Here is a 25064-nt window from a genome sequence, read left to right as displayed (position 1 = left end):
TTCAACTGTCACGCTGTTAAAATGCACAGTTCATTTTGAGCGTCACACAACATTAAGACTTTAGCTTTATACCTCCTTGTGTGTAGCACAGCATTACTACCATTCAGGGCTGGAGCACAGCTCAATAATAATAGTTTACGACTTTCAGCAAAATGCTAATTTGAGTATAACATTTCTGTCACTCAAATTGTTAATCAAAGCCAGATGTAATTAAAACCTTTAAGTTTTTTATTTAAATGTATGAAGAGTCTGGTCTCAGTATTGTCCATATGTGTACAACCCCAAGTTTAAGATGAGTCACCACTATTTTGACATATATTTGACATATCCTGAGGGAAACATCTGTCTCTTTAAATGCTAAATGCTTCACTTTGTTCACCAGCTAGTTGCTACCTCTGCTCAGATGTTTGGTGCTGAACAGGTAGGTTACAGCATATTTGTAGAGCTTTTCCACCGAAAGCTGCCAGCTGTTGCTGTAAATTAAGTTGATGAGAGCTGTGAAAGTCAACCAAAACAGTAAAGTTTCGGGCTGTAAAACCAAAATAAAAGATGCTCAAACTCTAGATAGGTTAACAGAATTTGTCACTGTGTTGACACAGAGATTGATCCTTTGTCCACTGAGCTAGACTCAGACGTGATATAGCATCTAAAACTTGAGAAATTGAGATACACAATATTGTTAGGAATTCTCTTTAAGAATTTGGAAAACATTAATGGATTACATTAGAGCTAAGCTTACACCCCCACTTTTTAATCATATTTATTTATTATTAAGGCTGTAGTTTTTAGGTCACCTAACCTAACAGAATTCTACGTACTCTTCAACCAACTGTTTTGTTGATAGGGAAAAGAAATCTGTGTGTTACCTCTAGATGAACTAAATTGGCCACTGCGCACTGATTGCACTCTGTCTGGTATCCTTACTGCCCTCTGGGCTCAGGTACTGATAACTGGATGCAGAAGTGGTCACTTTGGGAAAAGTCTGAGCCACCTTAAAAGCCTCTCTGAGTGTATTGTGCTGTCTATATGTGTTGTTACTATGTGTTTGTTTGTTGACTGATGTGCACGCTGCGGTGAAACTGAATTTCCCCTTGGGGACAATAAAGTCTAAGTCTAAATGGGTGCTACTCAGAGTTACACAATTCTTGCAGTTTAACAGTTTCTCTTCACATGTACTGTCTGATTCTTTCAGAGTAGACATTTTCTTTAACTGATAGTTGCAAACATTAATAATCAATTAATTATTGATAAGATGCATACACACAAAGTTTCATTTAACAGTTCTAGTGGCACATTAGTTATGTGAAACAGTATCTCGTTAAGCCCAACAAAAACAATTTCAGTGAACAGAGTAACAAAAATATAAGGTTCCCACTCAAAATGGCTGCTGTTGTCCATTCAACAAATTGCAGCAACACAATGTCAAATGCAGCACAGTTACTCTAATTTCTAGACTAACTACGTAGACCAAACCAAACCGTGAGAAAACCTGTGACCTCTGGAGACAAAACATACATTATTGGTTAATAGATTTTTAATTGGTTAAAGTTAATGATTAATCCTCACCATCCCAGGGCATGTCAAAGTAAATTTACATACAGCAGCAACACAAACAGAACACACACCAGAGATGAGAATCATAGAGTGGAACAGGAGACCATCTTCTGTATCGTAACGCAGCTAATGCTTATGCAGCTTGTGCTGCATTACAAATTTCCACAAAAAAAGCAACGTGAAGTTTGAAATCTTAAAATCTTTTGTCCACTCGGCTGCGTCTGTCCTCTGAGCTGGGGCCAATGTAGTGATTTGTGCTGGTACTTTGACATCATGTCAGTTAGTTTGGAGCGGAGTAAATGTCTATCACTATGAAAATTAAATACATCAGGTTTGCATATGTCCCTCCCACCCCTGAAAATAATGTATAAAGAAGTGCCTCTCCCCTAAGAAACTAACACCAACAGTTTGTATGTCCCAAAAAAGCTGAAAAACCTGTTTTAAAAATAGGAAGAAAAGGATGAAAAAAGAGCTGGTTGGAACTGCAGGCAGGTGATGATAATTCTCCATGGGTATGAGCAACACTTTTCATATTGCACTAATCATTTGATTCACTGTTACAGGTGCTAAATACAACATTCAGCCCCATTAGAGCATAGTTTGAGTTAAAATTATCACTCTCACAAGATCACTTCTACACATGAGAACCACCTGGTTACAATCCTTCTCGTTTTACAGCTAAACAGTCACTAAAATATGTTTCTGAAAACATCGAGAAATGGGGAATGTAGTAACATAATATTGATATATAGTTGATCAGCACTGCCTACCGTTTGACTGTAGTAATAAACCTCCTCACTTGCTCTCAGAGTTAGATGAACTTGTCCACTGTGAGTTTGGTGCTGAGAATTTGTCCAGAGGGGGAACTGACGCAGTGGGGAATGGTGATAAACGCCTCGCCAAAAGTTCACAAGGTCATGCTCTCAGCGCCTTGTACAGTCTCCACAATACACACAAACACACACACACAGAGTCATGGTTTGAGTGGCAGGTCGCCATGATCTGTCAACAATAGGCCTGGATCGTTTACTTTCATGGTGATGTGCGTGAGATTTATTAATGGGGGGGAAACTGTGAGAAGAGTTCAGAATATTTGACTTGTTGCAAAGTGGCAGCGCTGCCTCTCAGTGGTGGCTGTGGTGTTGTGTGTGTGTGTGTGTGTGTGTGTGTGTGTTTGCTTTTCCTTCGTCTCCCCCGTAGTGCTGGGTTTGATCGCGTCTGCTCCCTAGCTGGTGCCCACTGTACGCCGCTTCCACTCCCCCTCGTACCCGCCTCTCCTCCTTCCTCTCCTCCTCTGCTCTGCCAACAAGTCTCTCTTTCTTTCTCATTCCTTCTTTTATTCTCTCTGCTCACGTCTTTCTTGGCGAGGCAAAACGTTCCCACAGCTCTCACAATCCCCCCCTCAAGCCCCCCTCTCTCTTCTCTCCCCCTCTCTCTCTCAGTCTATCACTCTTTCCCTCCCCCCCCTCTCTCCCTGTCTTCCTCTCTCTCATTCACTTTTTTTTGTCTTTTTCTTGTCTCCACTTCTCTACTCTGTCTGCCTCTCTTTCCTTTTTTTTTTGCCTTTTCTTCCTACATCCCTGCCCCCTCCTCTGCCTCTGTCTCTCCTCTCCCCCCCATTCCCTGGCAAAGACTGGCATCACATGATCCCATTTCCCACTTGTGCCCAGACCTTGCTACAGAAACACACACACACACACACACACACACACACATATATATCACAACATGGGAAATGTGGGAGTAGCACAGGGTGGCTCATGTCTTTCACTCAGAGCCGTGAACCTCAGTGCTATACATTTTATACTCAGTTCTGTTTGTATGAAACTCAATATACACAAATCATCAGTGCCGTTTAAACAAGCCTGCCTGTATCTCAAGTCTGGTAGGACTTTTTGAGTGTTTTTCCTCTGTGTTTATTGTCCATGTCGTCAGACCAGCTGTGACTTTATGATATAACCAAGCGTGTTTCACGGATGTGATCAGGAACACCCACAAAAAAGTGATCGTTTGGGATGGAAATGTTCAAAAGTGACATCAGAAATATCCAATATGAGAGGGATTTTTGTTGAAATTTTGAGTTAATTCTTTGTTGCCACAGATATTTTGTATGTTGGTAGGAATATTGACTGAGGAGAGATATGCCAGAGAGCTTTCAGCCACCCTCCCTTCTTGCTAAAGCCGTGGCAGCCCTGCTGAAATCTTTCCCACTGCTCTCTCTTCCCCCTGCGAGAGGCAGATTTCTTTAGCATGTGTTGCTGCGTTGAGCCCCCACTGCCAACAAGTGACATCTGCTGGCCAAATGGAGCAACGACACCTCTCCATATGCAGTTGCAGTTTAATGTGAACGTTGTGGAGAGAGAGGTTTGGAGCACAGACATGAGGAGGGGAGTCAGGGGTGTCTGAACTCCCGCCTTGTATTAATGAAAGACAGGGTGTCCAAATGAGAATGGGTGAAATCAGAAGAATAATTTATAGTAGTGGTAATTTATTATTATTATTATTATAAAGATTAGTTACCGATACTGAGGATGATATGAAGCACAGTGTCCTGGCTCAGGTGACAGGTGTGTTACAGTCATTTTAAACGTCTTCTCAGTAGCTCATTAAGCTATAGGTGCTTGCAAACGCATTTTTTTTTTCACAAAACTCCTGCAGTGGCAGCTTCACTCTCCATCATCTGGTTTAAATTTATCAAATGACATCAACAATCTATTATTTATGCCTAATCAGTGCAGTACATGTGAAGACACATAAATAATACTGACATAAAAAACAAACACAACACTTTTTAATAACTAAAAGGATGAATTATAGCCTGCATAACTGATTTGATCAGAATATTTTCACAAATTCATATGTTGTTCATATTATCTATTACTATAAATTATTTTTCTGGACAAAGAGGACAGGAATCAGCTTGTAATGAATTTTTCAGGACATCTGGTCACCCTAATGGAGAGTATTTTTCCAAACTTGCTGCACAGAAAGCACTCTACAACTGCTGCGGTTATCAGTAATTTCATTAATGATTGATCTGTCAGTCATTTTCTAGATTAATTGATTAGTTGTTTGTTCCATAAAATGGTGAAAAATGTTGATCATGTTTACCAAAGCCCAAAACAGCTTCCTCAAATATCTTGTTTTGTCCACAGCACAAAGGATATTTCGTTTACTGTTCCAAACTTTTTTATGCCAAGAACCTGCAGAACAAATGCACATTAGACCATGGACCCCGTGTTTCAGACGATTTTGTCTTACAAAATGCTCTCTGAGGTTTTTTTGTTTGTTTGTTTTTTAAGTTTGAAAATAAAGTCTTCTAGAGCTGAAACAATTAGTTCATTAATTTATGAGTTGGATGTTGACAGTAAATTAATTGCGAACTATTTTTGTAATAGATTAATTGCTTCAATATTTTTTCAAGGAAAAATGTCAAACATTTGCTTGTTCCAACTTCTTAATTGTAAGGACATGTTGTTTTTCTTTGACATTTATGACGGTAAATTAGTTCTGTTTTGAAATGTTTGTTGGACAAAAGAAGCAATATTTTAGCACATCACTTTGAGCCCTGGGAAATAGTGATGTGCTTTTTTCACTATTTTTTGACATTCTGTTTGCTAAACAGTCAATCAGTTAATAGGAAAAAATAACATGGAGATTAACTGACAATAAAAAATAATCATTAGCTGCAGCCTAAAGTCTAAATAGTTAATTAAGTAAATATTTATTGCTGCTTAATAATATCAAATAAATAAATGATCAAGCTTCACTAAGCCAACCCTATTTTTTCCCTTCTTGTTCAAATTTCCTAAAATTGTAATAAAAAATGAATATGTTATCTTCCTCCTTTTGCCAGGCGCCCCCTACCCTTCAAGGACTCCTTTTGGTCACCAGACTCCACTGTGATAGAGAACTAAAGGAACCAGAAAATCCTGTCATTTGAGAAGCTGAAATCAGAGAATTTGGATGTTTTTTCTTCTTAAACAACGACTCAAAACGACTGATCGATTATCAAAATGGTTGGCAATTAATTTGATAGTTGACATTCATTTAATTGACTGATTGTTGCAGCTCTACACTTTACTACCCTGAGAACAAGCGGGATAGTAAAAGTCTCTGTCTGTGTCTCCCTCATCCTCCCTCCCTGTACATCACAGCTCATCAGCATAGGCACAGATAAAAGATAAAAGAAACAGGGCAGAGGGAGAGAGGAGGGGTGGAGGGGGTATACATGGGCAGCCAGCCAGCCGCCCCCCACAACCCTCCATCCTTCTACCCCCTGCCCTCTTCTCTCTCCCATGGTTGATTCCCTTTAGGCCCCTCTCACCCCTTCTCACCCCCCTCTCACCCCCTGGCTCCCCGGCTCTGTGTGGCGTTGGCACAGAGAGGGCGCAGGCGGCACACAGACGGCCACGCAGATGGGCAACGGGCAATGCAGGGCTGCCTCCCCACACCTGCTCCTTGCTGGCACAGGGCTCGGGCCAGGCGGCCACGCATTGCACACAACACACAGACACACACACACACACACACACACACACACACACACACACACACACACAAAAACACAGATGTGCATCTAACGCAGAATTATCTCTCTCAATTTATTGAACTTTCCCACATACAGACAGACACAGAGTTGCATGCAGGGAGCATGCACGTGCGGATACTCCCACGGGCTGCTATACATGCTGATGCACACGCATGTTACGTGTCTTTTAAAAAAGAACGCCGTCTCCCTCCTACACTCCGCTGCTCAGCCTGTCAGTCACAGATGTTTACACGCTTATCTCCAACTGTGCCTCAACATGTGCTCTCCAGAAATTTTTGCACATATACACCATCATAAACATATAGAAGACACAATCACACATCCAGAGCCACCAACTGATGTATTTATAGTCTCACGCCCACACATTCACACTTCAGCACTACCAGCACAGAAACACATTTCACAATTAATCACATCGCCCCATGCTGTGCTGTCACATGGAGTTACATACCAGACATTCAGTGAACTACACAGAGATGCACTATTGTCACTTTTACACTGAATGTGGGAACAAAGATGGATTATGTGGACTGGGATTGATGTTTTAGTGCATCAAAAAGATGTGAATTTGCGAGTCTCAGAGCCTGTGACTGCTGTTTTGTTGACACCACCGTAGTGCTAGAGGAATTGCCAGAATTCGAAGCTGCTGGTTTAATAGGTAGGGTGTGGATATGGAAGCCAAATAAACTTCCCAGGAAAGCGCCAAAAATAGCAGAAGGGAAAATCCATCCTAAAACAGAAAACCCAGAGTGTTATTCCTGCAATCTTTGAAAGCTCGGTCTTGATTTGTAAGCGAAAATGAGCTGCACCATTGACAGTTAATGGGCCATCGTTCCAGTCGCAGAACACTGGCTGCTGTTTTTCATTATGAACCTGAACATTGACAACATGTGCTGACATAAGTCTCTCAACAAAGTCGGGGTCTGTTGTTTTTGGTCAGCAGATCAAGGGTGAAATTTCCATAGGGGATGGAGGGGAATGTCCACCTCACTTCATAAAATCCTGTTCTTGTCCCCCTCACTTTTATTGTTTCAGGTTCATTTACTCACTAAAATCTCAGGCTGCCAAAATCCAGGGTGAAGAGTTGATAAAAATGTTGATAGACTCATCCAGGCTTCAACGATAATAGTTTTTTTTGGCATGACCAGGCAAGTTGGGCAGAAATCTAATTGCCCAAAATCTATTTTTACTTGACCCTGCAGAAATTGTCTTATTTATTTGCAGTTATCAAATAACAACAAAGACTTAAGTTGATTGCCATGCTTAATCTAGGACTGAAAATAGTCCAAGGTGATGTCTTTAAATGTTTCATTTTATGTGTCTAAATCACAGTTATATTCAGTTTAATGTCCATTTTGCATAAAAATTACTTTGACTAATCCATTATCAAAATAGTTTAATAGTTGCCAAGTGAGTTGCCAGATTGGTAACCCATTTTACTTGCCCAGAGCAAGCAGGCAATCCATGTTGTTGAGTCCTGTCATGTGAGTCGCTGTCAATTATTACAATGCGCCAGAGCAATATGTTTAACAGAGGACATTTATTGCCCTGTGTTTTGCCTCTCAGGCAGTCTGCCCTGTCTTTTTGGTGGAGTTTGTTGGCACTGGATGGAGCTTTAGGGGAACACCTAATGACACTATTCACTAGAGCGCAAAAAGTACTTTCACCTTCTCTGCATGTTTTTCAGACAAAAAAAAAAAAAAATCTTTTGAGTTAGCCCAGTTACAGTTAATGTTCACTTCAGGGCATATGACATGAATAAAAAATCTAAATACAGAGCAATGCAAATAGAGACATTTTCTGTAGGGCTGTTAATGATTAATCATTAATCAATAAATCACCATTAAGAATTTAACCGATTAAAATGTGTTAATTGATAATTAATCGATTGCTAAATTACTCGATGAATCAAGTCTATAAACCGTAGAAATGGTAATAATTGCACCTTATTTGGCAGGCAAAACCATTTGTTGACTAAGGAAAGCTAAAATTAAATAAGGAAAAAAGAAAAAAAAGCAAGGAAAAAAGTGCAACTGTGTCTTATTATGGTAATAATTTATCAACTGTCAGCATCTTCAGCTGCACAACATTTGCAACCCTGCTATCAAGGAAACTAAACATGATATTAAGTAGACTTTGTGCATGGACAATACAGATGTTTACATTTTAATTTGTTCTATTTTTCAATTGTTATGCAAAGAAAGATAACCGATTTCAACACAATGATAGACTGATTTAAATGTAACTTAACCTGAAGATACAGATTGAATTTTTACATTTTTATTTACATTTTTGTTCTGTGTTGTGTCCGCCACACATCTTGCAGTGGATCGCCGACCTTATCTTTATCTCCATAGTTAGAATCTCCTAAATGTGACAAAAACAAAGATAATTGAATAATAAGTGGGTGATGCAAAGGTAAACTCAGTTGTGTAGCAGCAAAAAAGCAGCTGTTCCAGATGTCCTAATGGCTCAGCAGGATCACCGTGTAACCACAGTGTGATCTGATCACATCCCCTGTTATTATCTTGTTACACTCGACTGTACACAATGAAACTAACTCCCAGTAAAAAATCAGACAAATCTTTGCAGAAAGTGTCTTTCAGTCGCAACTGTGTTAATTTCGCTGACCCTAAAGGCGGCCACAATGAGCCGCCCGGGGTCATTCCTGGGGCAGATATACTGTACCATCAACTAGCGCCCAATAAGAACCACTGGCTTATAAACCAGGGTCAGGATGAGCTTTGGTTGTAGAAGATTGAAGCAAAGGGCTGGGAGGGAGGGGGAGTTGATCAGAGGGCGATGAGTAGTTTTCAAAAAACCGGAAACAAATCTGCGAATGAAGATGGTGGGGGGAGAAGAGCGACGTGGGGAGGATGAAGGAGGTGTTGGAGGAGGAGGAGAAGGAGAAGACGAAAAAAAAAGAGGTTGAAATGAAGTCCAATAAAAGAGCCGAGTGAACATCTGTGTGGGATAGCCGTGGGGATTAGGAGGGTTTGGAACATTTTAAGCGCATTAAAGATTAAAAAAAAAGGTCAGAATGTTTAGCAACATACCGATAAACCTCTTAAGCGAAACCCAATTGGGGAGGCTGTTCGGTTTCTTGATCCAGAGGCTGGTGGATGGGGGGTGGGGGTGGGGAGAGGGGATGAGACTGCGCAGCCACACATACTTAAACTCAACTACACTCTTGTATATATATATAAGTCAGTCAGTGCAGTTTGCCTGCTCGCCGCCTGCTTTACATCCACCTTCCATCAGCATGAGGCCATGTATACTGTATATATGTGTCCATATGTATGGAGTACAGTATAATCAGGGCTGCCCCCCCCCCACCACATCTAGAGATGTATGGACGTAACACCACAGCTGCGTTCCCACAGTAACCCAGAGCCTAAGCTGCTGCTGGTACCCACATACTCCACAACTCATATGGACATATAGAAGTTACAGCATGAGAGAGTGAAAAAGAGAGGCAGAGGCGGGACAGAGGAGGGAGAGAACAGTGGTAGATTTGTCCGCAGAGCTCTGGAGCAGTCGACGGAAGAGGCCCCTATCATTTGACTGTGAACTGAACCGTGTCTGGGGAGTTATCCTTAAATGACACAGCGCGCAGAGGGTGGAGACAGAGACGCGGAGTCAGAGGGGTCATGGGCTGTAGGCTGCGGCTATATTGACTGTCAAATCTGAGCAGTTGCATGTATTTATATATGACCTGGGTCATGTTCACATTTTATAGCAGTCTAGTCTTACTGCAGTAAGAGCGCAAATACTTTGCCCAAAGGGCACGCCAACAGCGGTTTTAAGTAAGAAGACAAAGTCACTTGAACATTTTCCCAGCATTGTTTTCCTTGTCGATCTGAGGGTTTGAATGAGCAATATGTAACAATTGCATGTTCAAAAAGGAGTACTGCAGTCCAAATAGCAAGATGGAGCCATAGACTGTATATTAAATAGGTTTAAATACTAATGAATATACAGTCTGTGGTTGAAGTTGTTTCCCCCCAGCCCCCTCCTCCCCTTGAAGAAACTCAGGTAGGCTGCAGGGACACTGCAGGAGCGCACGATGAGTGCAGTGTTGTAATTTGACGATAACAAGCGACGATGAGTCCTACACTGGAGTTTAATCAGCTGTTTATAATGTCAGTTGTCTGTCAATGTGAAGTTAAACCTGTTATCCTGAAAACAAAAGCCCTCTTCTCTGAAAATGCACACTCTGGACATGGAGTTCAGTGACTTCCTGCCAGGCTCCATTCACAGCTTCTCAGTTTAACTGTAACTGTAAACATCGATTGCTGGTTATTTCACACAATTGATAAACTCTGATTAACATGAAACAGGCAAACACAAATTTAATATTGCACCTGTGTAGAGTTGGAAGACTTGCTAGAAACAGATTTTAAAAAGGATAGTTTAACCGATGAGCCAGAGGCTGGTATATCCTGACTTTTAGTCTTAAGTATAAGTCATGTTCCAAAAATTAGGTTTTTATGACATCAGGTCAGTCTGTTTGTTTCAGGGTCCCATTTTGCTGCAATAAAAATGACTGAAGTGAGATGAACAGAATGAAAATTCTAATCAATGTGAATTGGGAAGTCACTATAACAAGTCACAGCCCAAAATATGTATATTTATTAAGGAGGACACCACAGTTGTGATTATTCTATGGGAAAAGGGTCAATTGGCTATTTCTAGCAGGTTTACTTTTTATGTTTAAAAAAGCCTGCATATACAAGCTAATTTTGATGCAAAAATTATCTTACTCACCTTTCATCCGGGCTTAAAATACATGGCCAGTATGTGAATGTATGAGCCTGCGTGTCTGACTGTGGTTAGGAGAAAGTTCTTTATTCTGAAAATTAATAGATTTTGCATTAATGATTGAACAAGAGCTGGGGAGACACAGAGGGAAATCTAAACAAAGGATGTGATGTTACTGATTTAAGGAAGCTGAAGTTGGTGCATATTACTAAATGTTTCTGCTTTTCTGCTGAAGATTTTTCCCTCTTTTGTGAGAATCAGTTCCACATTTAATTTTGATACATCATCAGATGCTGACACTGAATATGTGAAAACATGTTTATGAAAATGTCGATGCTTTCCTTTCAACCATCATCAGGTTTAACATCCAGAGCTGTTATATTTTATCTCCAGTGTTGGACGGGTGATGTTGATTTTATAGTCTGTCATCAGTCTGAAAAATCCCCTTCACTTAGTGCACATTAGATTACAGAGGGCCTGTTTGCTCATGTGTGCTTGTGATGCACAAACAAACACTCTAAGCTGTTCTGTAAATTAGCAAAAAAAAAAAAAGAAAAAGTGCCTGTGTGAGCAATGTGCACTCGTATATGAATGTGCGCACAGTAAATGAGTCCATTAGTGTTGGCAATGGCCGCCTGCATTCTGAGCGAGTGAGCATGTGTATGCAATTTTACATTGAAGTGTCTCTTAATGATTTCCACTTGTGTGTATGTGTATGTGTGGGTGTGAATGTGTGGTGGTGTGTTGTTTTTGTGTCTGTGTATGATGAATAGCGTGATTAAGTAAGTGTGATATCCAGTGTGTGTACATTAGCCTGGGTGTGAGTTAGTAGCCTCTGTCTGCATCTGCAGTGTGATAATTGTATAGCCTGTGTTAACTTTTGTGTATACACTACAGGAGTATATCAGCACTCACTGTATACTGTCCAAGACACAAAATGAACTCACTGTGTGCATGTTTTTGTGTGTGTGTGCGTGTGTGTGTGATTCGAGCGATAGCATGGTATATTTGATGGTCTGTGTGTGTCTATGCTGTATTATCTCTGGCGGGGCGTGTGCAGGGGGCCTTGGGGCGACTGTGTGCAGGAGATAAGGGTGATTCATCGGTGTTTAAACGTGTGTGTGTGTGTTTGTGTGTGTGCAAGAGCATGTTTGTGCTTCCGAGGCATGTGTATCCATGTTTGGTGCTTGCACATGCAAGCATTTGAGTGAGCATGTTAATAAATACTCATGTTGTTACATACTGTATACCTCAGCCAATGTCATGTCTGTGTGTTATAGGTGAGGGGATGAGTGGACGTTATCATCCATATTAACATTCACATATTTCTGTCTCTCCAGTGTAGAAATGAAACAGCATGAAATAATAATAGAAATACAATAACAGTGACCAAAATTATCATGGTATTGTTAAAATGTTTTTAAAGTTTCTGAAAAGTACTAAAATACACGCTGAACTCATTTCAAGTTTTGAATTAAAAACCTCTCAACAATTAGAAATGGATTTTCAGTGTTATTGTTTTCATTGACACAAAACAAACCCTGTTGTTGCCTACGTCTGCTAAATTTAGTTTGGAAATCAGACACCATTTTAATGATCATTAAAGTTTGAAACGACAACACAAATCATCAGGAATTTTATTGTGAAACTGTAATCGTTTCATCCATAACCAAGAGTACATTTTGTATTATTTTGTCAGTGTACGCTCCACGCCAGTAGATGGAGAGAAAGATTTTAAAAATCACAGTAGCATCTCCAGTCAACACGGAGCTGTCAGTGTCATCCTACATGTAAAAGACTGTTACAAGCACATTCAGAAAAGCAGAAGACAACACTGCTTCTTTTGCTGCTTTGATTCACTGTAGGCCTGCAACTAACAATTATTTTTATTGTTGATTAATCTGATGATTATTTTCTTGATTAATCGCTTAGTTTTTTTGGTCTATGAAGTGCCAAATAATAGTGAAACATGTTGATCAATGTTTGCCAAAGTCCAAGGCGACGTCCTCAAATGTGTTGTTTTGTCAAACCCGAAGATATTCAGTTCACCGTCATAGAAGAGTAAAGAAACCAGAAGATATTTCCATTTAAGATGCTGAATTCAGAGAATTTTACAACCTTAAAGCAGCACTTATAAATATTTTTGCGTGAAAAATGGATCAAATGACTATGTGTAATTTGACAGGTGTCATTCACAGAGACAAACGCACCCCCTTCAGCTCCATGCAACATTTTAGCATCTTTCACTTCATTGTTTTGGTTTTCTGGCCCTCAACATTGCTGCTGAGGGCCAGAAAACGTGCCTGTTGTTGTTGTTGTATCGCCCTCACAGCTCTCATCAGCACCGTTTTCAGCCGCAGCAGGCTGTTGAACACTGACACTTGACGACCAGCTGGTGACCACAGAGGAGCATTTAATGATTTCCTTCAAAAGTTGGTAAAGACAAAATATAGGACTACAAGAAGAGTGAATATTGGAGTTCCATCAACCAAAACAGTGACGAGGCAGATGCAAGACTAAACATGATTGACTGGCATCATGTAGACAGATGACACAAGTAAAGTTAGGCCTGTGTGGTGGTGAGTGCCGGCCATTTATGATCTAGTGGACTCCATTTCACTGCTAACTTCTGGTAGTGTTTTGGCACCATAAGAGGCACTCTGGATTGTGTGTGACTGTCACATCCTTTGGATTTTTCTGGAAAAAAGGTCATGGAGTCTTTTTCATAAAGAAATTGTCCACAGGTTGTTATAGGCAACTATAGGCTGAACATAATGCCTTTAAAATCAAGTTGACTATTATAATTATTATGAATAATCTTTGACCCTTTAGGTTTGCTATACAGTTTCCAGTCTCCATTCATATTGTGTGACAGTGGTCAGTGTTTTGATTTTGTTTATGAGATACAGCATACTTTCATTGTTTTAGAGCTCTAAAAATCTTCAAATGAAACAGTCGTTTTGGTCAAAAAGTGTCACAAGTAGACATTACCTCATTTAAAGGCCCACAACCTTAAAAGACTGGGAACCAGTAACTGAACTCAAAGATCATCTGAATTAAATGGCAGATTGTAGTGAGGGATAGGATCTATATAATTGAATGGAACTACTTTCTTAAGCTTTATCACGCCCCTTCTCCTCTTGTAGTATGCCATTATATCCATCTTTTGCCGTTTTGGTAGACAGGAATCCAGCATTCCACCGACAACTCGTAGAGATGGGTGTCTGCTCACATTTTGCCAAAGAAGACTGAAAAGTTATGAAAGCCGAGTTAGGAAATGTGGTTGATAATGTAACTGGAGAGGATTTAACACCTTAGAATGCAGAGAGACCGATATAGTAAAAAGTCCACCTCGTTGTAGTGTATCACAGTGGCCGCCAGTTTATTCGGTGCCAAGAAATACTTAAACAAAACAACACATTGAGCTCATGCCAGTGGGCTATATTATTATCTTCATTCGAACTAATTGCCAGGCCAAACAGCGACACATATGCACACACAGGCTTCAACAACCACTCATCATTAGGGACTTCAACTGTGGTGTGCCATCCCTGTTGTCATGACAACTAGGCACTGAATTTTGGCTTGGAAACTGTCACATAGTGCAAGAGAGATTTTTTTTTTTTTTTTTTCAGAGGCATACAGGTTTAAAAGGTTTTTAACGGTTGAAGTGAAACGCGTGATCAGGATTGTCGGGTTGAGCACTGCCGCGATAAGAAAGGCCTCGGGCTTCATTCATTCTGGGTTCATCGTACGCGATCACTTTATTTGGCTTGAATGATTCCTTTATTTTCCTGTTTCCATCTTTACTTATACTTTATGAAAGCGTCTGACATCCGCGGTCATCTCTCATTTTTCTTAAACTCATACGCTCTGTAACACGCCACTGGGCGGGCAGAACGACGCTCGAGGAACTGCAGACAAACATCCTAGTGGTTTTATCCTCACTCCATTTGAATTGCATATCCTCTGTAGGTCTTTTTATCTTTAAGACCACTGGGTCTGTGTGTGAGAGAGAGAGTGTGCTTTGCAAGCATGTGTGTCTGTTTGTGTGTGTGTGAGTGTGTGTGTGTGTGTGTGTGGGTGTGCCGTCAGCTAGCAGGAATGCATGGGTACCGCCAAAGCTAAGATGGCTGCCAAGCGCTAAGATGGCTGCCAGGATTCCACAGAGCGACAGCACGAGAGAGAAAGAGAAGCAGAGACAGAACGAGTGTGAGAGGAATTGAGGGAGAAGGACGTGAAGATGGACTCTCGCGAAATGAGGGAAGAGTGTTGCGAGAAAAAAGAAACTCTATCCCTCTGTGCTTTTCCCTCTTCTTTTTTGACCCAGAGTGATGAGGTGATTTTGTTTGTCTCTTTTTGTTTTCTCGGTTTTGGCAACGCGCAGACGGGTTGAATAGTGCAGCAGTTTGCTGGCACGTCGTCCACTAATGCCACCCAAGATTAGGACGCTGATTTGAGTTTAGAAGATGTTGAGATTGGGGGGCCTAGTACTGGCTGCAAGGGGGCCACGTTCTGGCTAGGGAGACTTGGCCCAGGACGGCCTTAAAGCTTCAGTGCTCTGCGGTAATTGGCCTGAATGGTATATATGATACAACCATAAAACTCCACGAGGCTGCATTACGCATCTGAAGAAGAATGGCAGCCAGCGTGCCAAACAAAACTAGCTGAAGCAGGCAGCTCTCTGCCTGCCTGACCCTATAGATGTTAATGTAAACACACATAGGAGATGCAATCCAAACAATACCTAGAATCCAAAAGTGGACTTTTTACAAGTACCCCTTAAGTTACAATTCAGCAGAGGAGAAGCTGAGGTTTCTAGGGACTTTTAACACTTTACCCAACAAGGCCTTAACTAAAGCAGTGTGTATTTAAAGTCCCCGGAAAAAAAAGGTATAGAAAGAGGCTGAAAAGCTGAGATTTCTAAAGACCTCTAGCACTTTACCCAACCTATTCTGTCTAAGGACTTAAATAAAATAGTCTGTGTGTACATTTGAGTGGGTGGGAGTCCCTGAAAGAGATGTATAGTAAGAGAGAAAAGTGGGTTTTATGCCAAAAAGAACAAGTACTCCTAAGACACTCCAAACAGAATAGTTCTTTGAGGCTTTTTTGACAAAGTTCGAGAAGTGATTTTCCCACAGTGACAGACTCCAGAAGTGAGGATATTAACCTTCTGATTTTGCTCATTTTACGACTTTCAACTGAGCTTCAACCTGAGCGGAAATATGCTCCCATCTTTAATCTCAGCCCCGTGTCTGTCTCTCTTCAGTGGAAAGAATGAAAAAAGGCGCCATTTCCCATCAACTCTCTGACGAGTTTCCCTCTGATGCTGTCCTGCCCCCTCACCTTGGGTAGTGTCCAGACATCTGTCCACCTGACCAACCGTCTCTCTTTCTCTCTCTTTTTTTCTTTCAGAACAATCAGGACAATCAGACAACTCAAACCAGCAAGGAGACACAGACGTCAAGCCCCCACCAAATGGTACGTTTACAAGCACGTTCAGTTTGCACACACACACACACACACACACACACACACACACACACACACACACACACACACACACACACACACACACACACTCGTGCATGCATAAAAATGTTGGACGTACCTACAATCACACTGACATACATGCACATACACTCTTAGAAATAAAGGTTCCAAAAGGGTTCTTAGTGAAGGGCAGAGGTTCTACCCAGACCCATTTGCTTCTGAGGAATTCTTTTTTGAACAAAGCATTCATCAAAGGTTACTTATAAGAATAAAGTTTCCATGAAGAACCCTTAACATCCAAAGAACCCTTTTTGGAGGAACGAGTTATACTTAGGGTTCTGTGTGCTGTAATATAAAAGAGAACCCCCTTATGGAGGGTTGTTGAAATCCTCGAAGAACTCTTTCGTAAAGAGTTGTTTGTACTATAATATAAAGGAGTTCTCAGTAGAACCCCAGCATGGGTTCTTGTTAGCACCCTTAGAAGGTGGAATGATTCTGGATAGAACCCCCAGAGAGTGTTCTGTGTGGAACCATTACACCATAGATGGGTTCTCCTTCAGAACCTCTCACAGTGGGTTTGGTGTGAAACCTTTCACAGATGATTCTGGGTATAACCCTGTATGTTGGGTTCTTGGTAGAACCCTCTGCAAGGGATCCAAGTGGAACCTTTTATAAAAGGATCTACTAGGAGCCAAAAATAATTCTCCTATGGCGACAAGCTGAAGAACCCTTTATTGTTCTAGTTAGCCCCTTTATTTCTAAGAGTGTACTGTATGCACACACTGTCCCTACATACAGGCCTCTGTATGTGTGTGTGTGTGTGTGTGTGTGTGTGTGTGTGTGTGTGTGTGTGTGTGTGTGTGTGTGTGTGTCCCGGCAGAGTTGGGTCTAAGTTTATTATGGTAAGGAGAGCTGATGGTACTGTACTGTACTGTGGGGGCTGTGCTGGGATTGTGGTGGGCCACTCATAAATCACACTGACGTTATTGGAAGATGGGAACCACATGGCCGCTGCCGAGCTGAGCACTGACCTCATGCGCTGTCCCCGCTGTGGTTAACCCCGGACAGGGATGGAACGAACGAGAGAGATGGAGAGCGAGAGAAAAAAGTGAAAGGGGGGGTAAAAGAAAATGAGAGGTGAGGGGGTGAAGAGAACAGGGAGGAAAGATGGATGGACAGATGGAGAGATGGAAGAAGTGAAGAAGGGAGAAAGGGTGTGGATCTTTGGGTGTCCTTTATACACAGACCACATAGACCTGTACATTACAGAGCAGAATGTCACACACTCGACACACAAAACTTCAGAGCGGCATATACACAAAATGTCATGGAGGAGCACAAACATGCTCAAAGAACCCTGTCAGTGATGAGACGTAGGTAACCCTGGGTAACTCTGACAATGTTTTGTTTTGGGAAATTTTAGTTCGCTAGCAAATTTTTCACTGAAAAATATTGGACTTCCACATAGGTTTAATCAATATTCAATCGAAAATCATTTGAAAAGAGCTTTCAGTTTCAATCATCAATATCAAAGACAAAATTGTAAGCTCTAACAGTATATATTTTTCTTTCCACGTCCGCCTTCTTGCAGCATCCGGTGTGTATCTGTAAATAAAAAACAACACTTCACAGATAACACAGTGTTGCTTACCAGTCATTATATCACACTTGAGACCATATAGACTCTTTTAAAGAAGAATTTGAAAATGTAAATGACAGTTGCCACGGTATAAAACTGAGGATCTGCAAAACCGTCACTGGCCAAAAAAAAAAAAAGTTTGAATTTAATTAAATTATGACAAATCAAATCAAATCATGAATTTGGATCATTACAACCTTAATTTTCACATATCCTGCTTGCCATAGCTATAGACCTACACGTATATATAAATGCTGTTAACCAACATTTCAGGTACACTCACTCTGGGTTTAACTCTAAAAAAAAAAAAAAAAGCAGTTTAGATAATCTGGCTCAACTATTTGCTTTACAACCTGTTTGAATGTTGGACCATGCATGTTTCTCGTCCTGAACACAATGACTTTGTTGTAGTCATGTCTTTGTATTCCCAGATCTCATCAATGACTTCGATTAACACAACATAATTAGGGATGTAATGATACCAAAAGCTCTCCAGACAATAATACTACAATTTAATAAAATACAATAAAAATATTCTATATGTTCTGGTACAGTTTGGTACAGTATTGAGACTTTTTTTTACTACGATATCGTGATATTCTGTATATTGTTACATCCCTACAATGTAGTCATAACTGATAGAGTCATTGACCAAAGAGGTGAGATTAAAACCCAAACCAGAATTTTACTTTTAAGTGTTAGGTTACAATATAAATAGACCCATAATAAACACAGGTAGGTTCTCAAAGGATAGAAGTACCGTAGTGTGTGTGTGTGTGTGTGTGTGTGTGTGTGTGTGTGTGTGTGTGTGTGTGTGTGTGTGTGTCTGTATTACTGCTCAAATATCAATTACTATGCATCATTGTACCCCCAACATATATATATAGCTTTCATATGCATGTGCATGATATATACATGGATATCATAATACACAATGCATTATGCAGCTGTCTGTGTGGAAATTATACTCACTTGTTGGAGCTGATTGGTTGTGTGTGTTGGACTGTCAACAGTCAAAAAAAATGAACATGTCCAAACCAACAGGCCTGTTGTATCTTATAGAAAACACATGGTCTCACTGGATGACACCGGCAGCATGTCGAGCTTTTCCATACATGTGTTTTTCAGCTCTCTCTGCATGTGTGTGCGCATACTGGTCTGTCTGTCTTGTGAATGTGTGTGTGTGTAATTTTATGCATGTTTGGTGTATGCAGTCAGCTCTCACACACACTCTTTTTTCCTGTCTTTTTTACCCAGGCCACTTGAGTTTTCAGGACTGCTTTGTGACTTCAGGGGTGTGGAACGTAGCCGAGCTGGTCCGCGTGTCGCAGAGTGAGTCACAGCTATAATTTCCCCTGTCAATCTCTCAGTAGACGACACACTCCCTGTCAGTCGTGGGACACTTATAATACAGTCTCTTTGTTGTAACACTGTACACATAACAGCATCCCTCACACACTTCATAGCCAACGTTTTTTGTTGGGAGAATTTGATTTTAAGAGATAGATCACTGTTTAAAGGACAAGGTTGATATGATGTTTTTCATATTGTTATTATCTGTATGACCAAAGCTGGATATATCTTATTCCTCTATAGGGAACTATTGATACTTCGATACCAACCGAATTGCTTTAATTCTATCAAGCATCAAAAAAATGCCTTGATATTCAATACCAAATTTCAATATCTTATGAGTAAATCTAACCTTAAGGTTAACCATGTTGTGGTAAATTTACCTTTTTCTGGTATGAAACTGCTTTGAGTGTTTAAATATGAGCTGAAAAATTTAACTAAAGATTTGCTTTCAATGGATCTTATAAAACAGGCATTGAAAAATGTACAAATACCGGTATTGATCATTTTTTAACTATACCCAAACTCAGAATGTTTTCAAACCAATGAAATATGCTGTCATTAGTGAAATACTTTGGTTTAGATAACAGCATACTAATATAGCATGTCTCGACCACTCAAAATACAACCAAAATATGAGAAAAATGGTGAATATGACAAGTGACACCACTTAGGAACAAAACTGTTTGTACAAGTGATTCTTGCATGAGGCCCAATGAAAGTCTGTACTAAATGTTATGCGAAGCCATCAAGTAGATATTTCCCAGAATAAGCGAACTTTTTGATCTGATGGCGGTGCCAGACAAAGAGTCGGGGGATCACCAGACTGATACTGCCATTCTGAGAGCAAAATATTACATAATAGAACAACACCAGCCTTATCTTTTTAGAAAATAAAGTCATGATTATTTACAATACATGTTTACAAATGTTCTGATATTATTCTCCTGTGTTATCTGTGTGTTTGTGTCTCTGTGTGTTTGTGAATTCCTCAGCCCCTGTTGCTACAGCGACTGGCCCCAACTTCTCCCTGGCAGACCTGGACAGCCCCGGCTACTACAACATCAACCAGGTGACCCTGGGACGGCGCTCCATCACCTCCACCCCCTCCACCAGGTACACACACCAACACAGATGCTCCAGATGTTCTTTTTCTGTACTAATATTCCTCATTTCTTATTTCTATAACCTCTTAACGCTGCTGTATCTTTATGCTTAGCTTACTCTGCTTTTTGATTGTGGTCTTTCTTTCCCCTTTCTCCCCCCCCCTTTTTCCTTCTTCACTTCTAATCCTTCTCATTCCCTCTCATTTTTCCCACCGATCTGTCCGTCACCCTGTCTGTGTTTTTGTCTTTTGTCTCCGTTATTTCCCCTTGCTCCCTCTGTCGTCCTCTTCTCGCTCATCTTACGCTGCAGGACTGAAATGGAGCTTTATGCAAGTCTCCCACGGAGGTAGTTACACTCATTACAGAATATCTCCCTTGATACTAATGTAACACAGACCCCTGCATCACACTCGCACAAAAGCCACACACGCATGCTGTCACATAGATACGCACTTGAGCGCACACATATTTAAACATTTTGGACCAGCAGTGAAACACTGTACGTTCACAACCCCCTTTATTTTATTGGTCACAGATGTATGAGCCTATAAGAATCTGCAAACACACATACAGGCATTCCAGCATCACCATGCACACTTTCTGCGCTCAATCTCTAGCGTGAGGCTGCTTCGGGCCAGTATGGATACAGCATGTTGAATAAATTCTGGCCTCATGTTTGTCTCGCTGTCTCCAGTTGTGTTGCATTGTCCCCCCCGGGCTAAAACATAATAAGAAAACAAAACATTGAAGGAAACCTTGACATTCAGAATTTTTATAACTCTTGATTCCATGCAGACACATGCCTGACTCCAGCATAAATAAGCACTTATATTTGTCCTCAAATGTCCCACAGATGATATGTGTGCATTCATTAGAGCTCCAATTATCCATTAGTTGTGGCAGAGAATCCAGGCTAACATGCAAGTTAAACAAAAACAAAAAAACAAACTCTCTGAATAAAAAGACATCCTTCTGACTCCTTCCTCTTCTCGTTCCTCAACAATGACATAACGCCCTCCTCTCTTCTTTTTCTCTCAGCTCCAACAAGCGCAAATCCATTGACGACAGTGAGATGGAGAGCCCGGTGGACGATGTCTTCTACTCAGGCCGCTCCCCGGCGGCCGGCAGCAGCTCTCAGTCCAGCGGTTGGCCTAATGATGTGGATGCAGGTAGTCCCGCTAAAACCTTCCCATCAGATTGTCACGGAGCTGGGCTGAGGTCCACATCAATTCAGACACAAAATCTGCTAAATGATTTTTATGTTACCCATAAAGGAACATAATACTTTGATGGATAATGCTTTCAATGAAGGCTCCTCAAATTTTGTCCTTAAGGCACTGGCTGTTACATTTTTAAAGCCCCTGAAACTTTTTTTCTCTCTGACATTAAGGGAGTAGTTTGATATTTTGGGAAATACACTTATTTGTTTTCTTGCTGAGAGTTTAATGAGAATATATATACCGCTGTCAAGCTACTGTCCAGCAGCTGATTAGCTTAATTAAGCAAAAAAAAAAAGGAAACAGGCAGAAACATCTAGAATGGCTCTGTCGAAAGATGAAAAAAATTCATGTACCAGCATCACTAAAGCTCACTAATTTACATGTCTTGTGTGTTTAATCTGTACAAAGTGTAAAATGATACATTGTGGTTTCAGAGAAGGGTGATGTGCCAGAGTATTTCTTGGCTGAGGATAGTAACTTCCTCGGTTTTTGTATGACTTAAACAAACAAGGTATAACATGTTAATTAGTGAGCTCTAGGGGTGCTGGCATGTGGGCTTTGTTACCTTTGGACAGAGCCAGGCTAGCTGTTTCCAGTCTTTATGCTAAGCTAAGCTAATCAGCTGCTGGTATTAGCTTTATATTTACTGTAGAGACATCGGAGTGGTATTAATCTTCTCATGTAATTCTCAGCAAGAAAATGTAAAAGTCTATGTAAAAGTAAAAGTCTATTCCTTTAAATATTCTTAACTAAATAATCAACAGTTAAAGTTCAAGAAAAACATCATCATTATTATCATTATTATCATTATTATTATTATTATTATTATTATTATTATTATTATTATTAGTAGTAGTAGTAGTAGTAGTAGTAGTAGTAATAGTAGTAGTAGTATTGCAAATCCCAATAAGTGCACGGAAGTGTGTCAAAGGTGTGTAAGGTTGTCAAACGTATTGATTGATACTTGACTTTGATACTTTTTCCAATTTTAGAATGAGACAATATCCATTAATTATACTTTTCATTGATCTTTTTTTCATGGCTGACATCAGTTCAGTTCAGTCTTTGACTGACGTTTGGCTTGCAGCAAAACAAGACAGCGTTAAGTGACTTTTTCTGTACCAGCACTGTGTGCAGGTCTTTAATTAAAAAAAAGAAAAGATTATTCTATTTATTTTAGCAGCGAATCGAGCCAGAGAAAAAAGTCCATCACTCAAAGTAAAATGATGATGGAGAAAATGTGTTTTCAGGGGCTTTAATCCAAATATTTTCAGGTATCAGTTTCTAACTGATTTGAAATGGACCAGAAGCCACAGCTCCTTCCACCTCCTTCCACCGACACACACCTTTGCATCTGTACTGTGTTGACCCCTCTCTCCATCACCTGACGCCCTCACCATCCCGACTCTCTTACTCACCCTCTTCCATTCACAACTTCTACTCCACTTACAACCTAAACCCCCGCCCCCACTGAGCAGAACAGGCCCGTTTGAGTTAGAGAGATCGTCATTATGCCGCGGCCAGGTTACAGTGTGCTTTCTCACATGCTGCAGGGACACAAAGGGCCAGTTTACCCAAAATAAACAAAAACATATTTTCTCTGTTACTCCTAGCGGTTACAACATGCAGATGGTTTCAGCTGTTGCAGAGGTTTTGAGATTTCTGCTGAAGCCACCACCCTTGTTCCATGGAATTGAGTGTATGACATCTGAAAAACTCACTCTTTTTTGAAGACAGTGTCCCAGTAACTGAGAATACTTTTCACTGGGGACCATTTTCAAACCCCTCCCAAAAAAATATTCTAAACTCCGTGCTAGTGAGGTCTGTAAAGTGACACGTTACTGTCAAGTTTTTCCAGTATAACTTTTTACACGAGCACCGCACCTCTCTTGTGATGGGGTGGAGGCAGTAGTCTCATTTACAGATATCTCCAAACCTCTCCAAATAAAACCAAAAACTGCCTTTATGCCCCGAAAGAGTGAAAATATGTGTATATTTTGGCTTTGGCTGAACTGACCCTTCAGACCACAAACTTGAGCACAATGACCTATTTGTCAGTTGTCAGTGAGACGAGTGGCAGAGATGGATGTATTTCGCTCAGTTCTTATGGCGTAAGCACTAACATCCATTGAGTTCAACTTCTGGATTGTGTGTGTGAGAGAGTGAGAGTTTGATGTCCAAGATTGTCAGAGCTAGGGCTGTGACGGTATGGATTTCTCCTGACCGAGGTGAAAAGGCGACATATTCTAGCAGGATGGTGGTTTACCGCAACTGCCCAAATAATTAGCTTTTATTGGACTTTATTGAAGGTTAAAAGACATGTGACATGCTCTGCCCAGAGCAGAGGAGAAGCTTAAACTTAGCAGTAAGCTTGCAGTAATCGTACAGTACAGGTCACAGTGTGTCAGTAAAGCTTCAAGACCAAGAAAAGTCTCATTTGTTGTTTTCCAAGTGCTGAAAAAGTGACGGGTGCTAGCCTCAAAGTAAGCTGAGCGGGAAAGGTTAACGTAAAGCTAATGTTAATGCTAGCATTGTACTTCTACAGAACCAGCTCCGGTACGATCATATACCTGTCAGAAGCTTTATAATCCAGCCTTTAACTGCAGGGTCTTTTTGGAGAATCCATAAATCCACTGGCAATCCCATGATGCCCAAACCAAAGATGTATTAATAGATCAGTGCGCTACTCTCAGACACATCACACAATGGAATAGCATGAGAGTGACTCTTCAAAGTAAAATTTGAGTGTTGACAGTAATGAGTTCAACCCTTCAGTAGGCATCTCACGACTGCAGTATTCCAGTAATGTGGTTATCGTCACAGCCCTGGTCAGAGCCACTACATTAGATATAACAGAAATAACTTCCCAAAGCCATATAGACTTTCGTTGGCACAAATGTCTCTTTTATGTTTTATTTTGTTCATAAGACTTTCTAAGTAAGGCCATTAAAAAAAATGTAACAATCTAGTGTACTGACACCTTGAATGTATCATACAATTAGACATTTTGGGAAATATACTTACTGGCCTCCTTGCTGAGAGTTAGACAAGAAGATTGACAGTAAATATGAAGTTGCAGAAACCTGCATATAAGTATGCAAGGCTATAGGAATGGACAACAAGACATGCATATCGGTTCTGGTCTCAGGTTGGAGTAGTACTGACCAATCATGTTTGAACAGGCTTTGGTTGAGTGCAGATAAATAATCAGGGCTGGGAAAGGAGAACCAACTAGCCTGCATGTTGTTTTTAGGCTGCCATTTTTGTAAAACAAGAAGATGTAACATTTTGATGAGTGAGCTTTAGAAACATTGGGAAACAGCCAGACTAGCTGGTTCCACATTTCCTGTCTTTGTGCTAAGCTAAGCTAAACAGCTTAAGCCATA

At 40.6% G+C, this 25064-nt stretch overlaps 1 protein-coding gene across 15 annotated transcripts in view; it reads left to right on the top strand.

The window, feature by feature from the left end:
• nfixb (nuclear factor I/Xb) overlaps positions 1-25064 on the top strand; it is a 172431-nt gene that overhangs the window by 123683 nt on the left and 23684 nt on the right. For 8 of the 15 annotated variants that reach the window (XM_084744828.1, XM_084744827.1, XM_084744822.1 and 5 more), the window contains 5 exons: positions 16283-16348; positions 19257-19331; positions 20348-20468; positions 20769-20804; positions 21497-21627. In XM_084744828.1, coding sequence (XP_084600954.1) covers positions 16283-16348; positions 19257-19331; positions 20348-20468; positions 20769-20804; positions 21497-21627 — 429 coding nt within the window. The remainder of the gene's footprint in view (positions 1-16282; positions 16349-19256; positions 19332-20347; positions 20469-20768; positions 20805-21496; positions 21628-25064) is intronic. The other 7 variants (XM_084744833.1, XM_084744831.1, XM_084744836.1 and 4 more) reach the window with 1 other exon arrangement.

Source organism: Lutjanus erythropterus, chromosome 19 (assembly GCF_056507025.1).
Source record: "Lutjanus erythropterus isolate fLutEry1 chromosome 19, fLutEry1.hap2, whole genome shotgun sequence".
Lineage (NCBI taxonomy): Eukaryota > Metazoa > Chordata > Actinopteri > Lutjaniformes > Lutjanidae > Lutjanus > Lutjanus erythropterus.
This window is presented reverse-complemented; position numbering and strand designations above follow the sequence as displayed.